Below are 6,903 nucleotides of genomic sequence, written 5' to 3' on the forward strand. Positions count from 1 at the left end.
CACACACACCCACACACTGATGTCTAAATCATACCTACATATTGGGACCATGTTGAAGAGTAAGTCCTGAACCACACACACACACACACACACACACACACACACCCCCACACACACACACACAGCCAAGAGACACACAGTCAAAAATTAACTCTTGCCAAGAAACGAATGTAAGTTACTGCAGCAGCACATTCAAATCATCAGTTCAAATCATAAAAACCATAGTCTGACCTTCACTGACCTCAGCAGTGCCAGATCTTCATCTCATGACTTTCACTTCAATGGAAAATTTACTTTCACTTATTTTCAAAGATGTGCAATATTCCTAACATTAAATAACTAATTATAATTTTTCTTTTTATTATTATTTTTACTAATAAAATATGAATAAATACAATATTATTTAATACTTAATAATAGTAACAATAATAATAATTATTATTATTATGAATAATAATAATATTATTAATAATACTATTACTGTTAAATATAAATATTAAAATTAATAATTAAACCAAAATAATATATATTACTATTTTACTAGGGCTGCACTTTGTGTTTATATCAATTTGGCTATATAATAATAATAATAATAATAATAACAATTATTATTGAATTTTACAATTAATAAGTATTATTATTTTTACCGTACTACCATTCAGTAAGTTTTTTTTTGTTGTTTTTTTTGGAAACAAATTAACTTTTATTCATCAAGGATGCATTAAATTGATTGAAAGTGACAAAAACATATATAATGTTAGAAAAGATTTCTATTTCAAATAAATACTGTTTTTCGGAACTTTCTATTCATCTGTGAATCCTGAAAAATAAAATGTATCACAATAAATGCAGCCTTGCTGAGCAGAATTGTCTCTCACTCATGTGTTTGTGTTGTTTTCAGTCATCAGAGGACGTTTGTGCTGGAGGTGATGGGACGCCACTGCGGGTACGTCATGCTCACTTCCTCAGGTGTTTTATTCTTCATAAGGGCGTCTGGTCTGGTCTGATTCAGTCCGATCTGGTCTGGTCTGATCCAGTCTGATCTGGTATGGTCTGATCTGGTCTGGTCTGGTCCGGTCCGATCCGGTCCGGTCTGGTCTGATCAGGTCCGGTCCGGTCTGATCCGGTCCGGTCTGATCCGGTCTGGTCTGGTCCGATCCGGTCTGGTCCGATCCGGTCTGGTGTGGTCTGGTCTGATCCGGTCTGGTGTGGTCTGGTCTGATCTGGTCTGGTCTGATCCAGTCTGGTGTGGTCTGCTCTGGTCTGGTCTGGTCTGCTCCGGTCTGGTCTGGTCTGGTCTGATCTGGTCCGGTCTGATCCGATCTGGTCCGGTCCGGTCTGATCCAGTCCGATCCGGTCTGGTCTGGTCCGATGCGGTCTGGTCTGATCCGGTCTGGTCTGGTCTGGTCTGATCCGGTCTGGTGTGGTCTGGTCTGATCCGGTCTGGTGTGGTCTGGTCTGATCCAGTCTGGTGTGGTCTGATCTGGTGTGGTCTGATCCAGTCTGGTCTGATGTGGTCTGATCTGGTTTGGTCTGGTCCAGGCTGATCCGGTCTGGTCTGATTCGCTCTGATTCGGTCTGGTGTGGTCTGGTCTGATCTGGTCTGGTCTGATCCAGTCTGGTGTGGTCTGCTCTGGTCTGGTCTGGTCTGCTCCGGTCTGGTCTGGTCTGGTCTGATCTGGTCCGGTCTGATCCGATCTGGTCCGGTCCGGCCTAATGTGCTTTCTATGGACATACAATCACTTTTGTAAATTTCTTTTAATGCGGACATATTAACGTCTTTGACCCAGTGCTTTTAACAATACAGATTGTGCCAAAGCAGCTTTACAGTATCGAATAGGAAAATAGTGTCAATAATGCAGTTAAAGGCAGTTCATCGTTGAATTCTGTGACGTGTGAATCAGTGTTAATTTTGATTTAGTTTTAGTCATAGTCTTTTGACGAAAATGCCATTTAGTTTTAGTCATATTTTAGTCATCTGAATAGTTTGTCAACTAGATATCATACAATTTTAGTCGACTAAAATCTAAAGGGTTTAGTTAAATTGTAATGCATTATTATTATTTTTTATTTCTGTTTTGTTTATTTTAGTACATCAGGTTAAGCTAAAGCTTATAAACTAAATGAAATAAAATATTTTTTAATTTGTGCATTTTAGATATTTAATACATTTTTTATAGATTTGTTTTATAATTTCAGATAAAATACATTTTATTTCAATTCATGCAGAATATTTTTATGGTTTTAGTTTTAACTATAAAAACCTGACACTAGTAGAATTTCACAATATTTGCCGAATTTAAAATAAAAATCCACATTTGAATGCAAAAACGTTCGAATTTGAGGTCAGTGGCGCACAAGATGCGATGACGATGTAAGTGCCATTGCTTTTTATTGTTTTGTTAGTTGAAGCCACTAGATGCGGCAAAAAAGAGAACAGAGATGTTGTTTACGTCGAAACTGAAACCAAGCCGTTCACACAGAACACATATTTTGCGTATATCACTATATCACCGTTACCGTAAATATATCAAAACTTAATGTTTGATTAGTAATATGCATTGCTAAGAACTTCATTTGAACAACTTTAAAGATGATTTTCTCAATATTTAGATTTTTTTGCACCCTCAGATTCCAGATTTTCAAATATTGTCCGATCCTAACAAACCATACAGCAATGGAAAGATTATTTATTCAGCTTATTCATGATGCATAAATCTCAATTTCATAAAATGTGCCCTTATGACTGGTTTTGTGGTCCAGGGTCACATATTAGGTTGTAGAAATCTCCTGACTCTGTGAATGGATGTGTGTGGTTTTGCAGAGCCGCAGTAAAGGCTCTCGTCTGAACATCGTGATCATCGCAGAAGGAGCCATCGACAAACACGGCCAGCTGATCTCCTCCAACTACGTCAAAGACGTGAGACTCTCAGACGGAGCTGTTTGTCAGTTCTGTGCTGGTTTGAGCTTGTTGTTCACGTGTGTGTGTCTGTGCTGGTTTGTGTGTGTAGCTGGTGGTTCAGCGGTTGGGTTACGACACGCGGGTCACTGTCCTGGGTCACGTTCAGAGAGGAGGAACGCCATCCGCCTTCGATCGAGTCCTGGTGAGTGCATTAAAAAACGTCATGTTGAAATGTGGATTTCACATTCAATTTTGTGTTGCTTCAGTTTATTATGCAGGGCTCGACAGTGCGAGCATTTCACTCGCATTTGCAACTAAAAATAGATGTGTGCGAATTGGAAAATGTATTTAGGAGCATAAGTCACCTTTATTTATGTAGTGGGGTCAAAGGCGAAAAAGGGTTTAGGCATAAAAACAATAAATGTAATACTGCTTTAAATTGTTGTTGTTTTTCCCCAAAAAATTTAAAAAGTTTAATTGCAATTTCTGAGCAAAAAATAAATACACATTTCCCCCTGATTTACAGAAGAGAGCCACTAAAATGTAATTCAGTGTAACAATCTTGTCAGGCATATTTACAACAAAAATCTATTTATGACACATTAAAAGACGAATTACTTTCACCCCAAATACTAATTAGTTGTAATTTTACATTTTTAAAATGTGCCGCTATCCTAGATTTTGCCCATTTGTCAGTAAGATTTTTTACTCCTTTAAAACACAATAAAATTTAATGTGCTCCCCTATTCTTTATTATATTTTAATATGTACACGTCAGAATAAGCATGTTGTTTGAATTTTTACATAAATATTGTGTTACACTGAATGACAACGTAACATTATTTCAACCACATTGTAACATTTTATTCTCCAAAAACTTATTTGAAACCTTAAAAGTAGACACTTTATTTGTATTTAATGTGCTTTCTATGGACATACAATCACTTTTGTAAATTTCTTTTAATGCGGACATATTAACGTCTTTGACCCAGTGCTTTTAACAATACAGATTGTGCCAAAGCAGCTTTACAGTATCGAATAGGAAAATAGTGTCAATAATGCAGTTAAAGGCAGTTCATCGTTGAATTCTGTGACGTGTGAATCAGTGTTAATTTTGATTTAGTTTTAGTCATAGTCTTTTGACGAAAATGCCATTTAGTTTTAGTCATATTTTAGTCATCTGAATAGTTTGTCAACTAGATATCATACAATTTTAGTCGACTAAAATCTAAAGGGTTTAGTTAAATTGTAATGCATTATTATTATTTTTTATTTCTGTTTTGTTTATTTTAGTACATCAGGTTAAGCTAAAGCTTATAAACTAAATGAAATAAAATATTTTTTAATTTGTGCATTTTAGATATTTAATACATTTTTTATAGATTTGTTTTATAATTTCAGATAAAATACATTTTATTTCAATTCATGCAGAATATTTTTATGGTTTTAGTTTTAACTATAAAAACCTGACACTAGTAGAATTTCACAATATTCGTCGAATTAAAAATAAAAATCCACATTTGAATGCAAAAACGTTCGAATTTGAGGTCAGTGGCGCACAAGATGCGATGACGATGTAAGTGCCATTGCTTTTTATTGTTTTGTTAGTTGAAGCCACTAGATGCGGCGCTGCTGCGTTGCTCATTCAAATATTGCGGAAAAAAGAGAACATCAATACAGAGATGTTGTTTACGTCGAAACTGAAACCAAGCCGTTCACACAGAACACATATTTTGCGTATATCACCGTCACGTGTCGCACAAGAGAGTCGCATGTTTAGAAAGCCATGTAAAATTAATGTAAGTTCAACTTAAAAAAAAAAAAAACATGTCTCGAAAATTTAATGGTTTTATAATTTCAGATAAAATACATTTTATTTCAATTCATGCAGAATATTTTTATGGTTTTAGTTTTAACTATAAAAACCTGACACTAGTAGAATTTCACAATATTCGTCGAATTAAAAATAAAAATCCACATTTGAATGCAAAAACGTTCGAATTTGAGGTCAGTGGCGCACAAGATGCGATGACGATGTAAGTGCCATTGCTTTTTATTGTTTTGTTAGTTGAAGCCACTAGATGCGGCGCTGCTGCGTTGCTCATTCAAATATTGCGGAAAAAAGAGAACATCAATACAGAGATGTTGTTTACGTCGAAACTGAAACCAAGCCGTTCACACAGAACACATATTTTGCGTATATCACCGTCACGTGTCGCACAAGAGAGTCGCATGTTTAGAAAGCCATGTAAAATTAATGTAAGTTCAACTTAAAAAAAAAAAAAAACATGTCTCGAGAATTTAATGCGTTTTTTTCCCATCCCACTGCATCATGTTTTTAAATGAAAAAAGTAACGTGGTTGGCTTTCGTTTCTTTGATTTTAAACTATTTATACCTGATGCTGTTTTGTTTAAGTAACTTAATTGTATTTGGTTTATAAACATTATGCAGTTTTTCACAGATAGTCATGTTTTTTTATTGCTTTATAGTTGTTGTTTTTTTTCAACTGCTTACACAGAATTTTTCCTTGTCGCACAGTTTCTGAAAGCTGACACTCAAACAGCAGAAGCACACACCAAACCTACAAAACCAGACACTGATTCTCAGACTTTGACTCGGTTTCAGTTTCAGAAAACACTTTTTGCAAAACACAGCACAATTCTCTGTGTAACACACACAAATCTAACAGGAAGTATCTTGATTTCCTTTTTCAAACACGACCAATCAAAATGCATCACTAACTCCTCACATGTGGTTTACTGAACACCAACCAATCGTGCTTTAGAACAGACCTATAAACACACAACTACACAACTACACATGCTTGATGTATTTCTTCTCTTTCGTACTGTGTGATACTGTATTCACAACCACAAATGCTTACGGTAACAAAGTTTGCTTTCAATCTGGCTTTCGTGTTTACCGTGGATTTTTCAACATCTCTCTGCCATTTACTTTCAATCTTGAACAGAAATGTACACAGGAGCTCATGAAAGAAGAGCTTTAGGTTTTGAAAAGCTGTGTGTATATGATGATATATCCAAAAATATAATATTATGGCAAAGGTGTTTAAAATGCTTGCTTTTGCAAGAGATGTGAGGCACTTTGTGTGTGCAGTTATTGGAAAGTTTTGAAAATGTGTGTAAGCAGTTAAAAAAACTGTAATAAATGTGCGTTAGTAATATTTTGCCCGGTGTTGCCCCCCCCAACTTAAAGGATAAGTTCACTTCCAGAATAAAATTTGTCATCCAAGATGTTCATGTCTTTTTCTTCAGTCGCAAAAAAATTAAGTTTGAGGAAAACATTGCAGGATTTTTCTCCATATAGTGGACTTCAATGGTGGCCAATGATTTTAACGTCAAAATGCGGCTTCAAAGAGCTCTACACGATCCCAGCTGACGAATAAGGGTCTTATGTAGCAAAACGATCTGTAATTTTCCGAAAAAAAATTAATATTTATCCACTTTTTAACCACAAATGAAAGGTCACGCGTGATGTAGGCGGAAGTACCGACCCAGTGTTTACAAAGAAACATGCAAAAAAGTAAAATGCACTTTACAAAAAACGTAAAACGACGATGTCGGATGATTTTAAAGATGGAGGAGAAAAAGAGATGTAGTTTTTAAACGAAGTACAAAGATGAAGAACTACCAGCGCGTGACCTTTCCAACATGATTACGTAATGTGTGAAGACGCGCATCGCAGAGCTAGAACAAGCCGAGCATTTGTGGTTAAAAAGTGGATAAATTTAAACGTTTTTCAGAAAATGACCAATCGTTTCGCTAGGTAAGGCCCTTATTCGTCGGCTGGGATCGTGTAGAGCTCTTTGAAGCCGCATTTTGACGTTCAGTCCGCTGGCCACCATTGAAGTCCACTATATGGAGAAAAATCCTGTAATGTTTTCCTCAAAAAGTTAAAAGTGCCCCTATTATGCCATTTCTACAGTTCCTAATATTGTTGGGAGTCTCCTACAATAGGATTACATGCATGCAAGGTCAAA

The 6,903-nt window shown here is 35.9% G+C and overlaps 1 protein-coding gene across 1 annotated transcript in view; it reads left to right on the forward strand.

Annotated features, from left to right (window-relative positions):
• LOC107564579 (ATP-dependent 6-phosphofructokinase, liver type-like) overlaps window positions 1-6,903 on the forward strand; it is a 21,959-nt gene that overhangs the window by 11,435 nt on the left and 3,621 nt on the right. The window contains exons 5-8 of the mRNA XM_016249688.1: window positions 902-946; window positions 1,013-1,406; window positions 2,810-2,920; window positions 3,012-3,191. Of these exons, the coding sequence (XP_016105174.1) occupies window positions 902-946; window positions 1,013-1,406; window positions 2,810-2,920; window positions 3,012-3,191 (730 nt within the window). The remainder of the gene's footprint in view (window positions 1-901; window positions 947-1,012; window positions 1,407-2,809; window positions 2,921-3,011; window positions 3,192-6,903) is intronic.

This window comes from Sinocyclocheilus grahami, unplaced genomic scaffold (assembly GCF_001515645.1).
Source record: "Sinocyclocheilus grahami isolate Dianchi unplaced genomic scaffold, SAMN03320097.WGS_v1.1 scaffold947.1, whole genome shotgun sequence".
NCBI classification, from domain to species: Eukaryota; Metazoa; Chordata; class Actinopteri; order Cypriniformes; family Cyprinidae; genus Sinocyclocheilus; species Sinocyclocheilus grahami.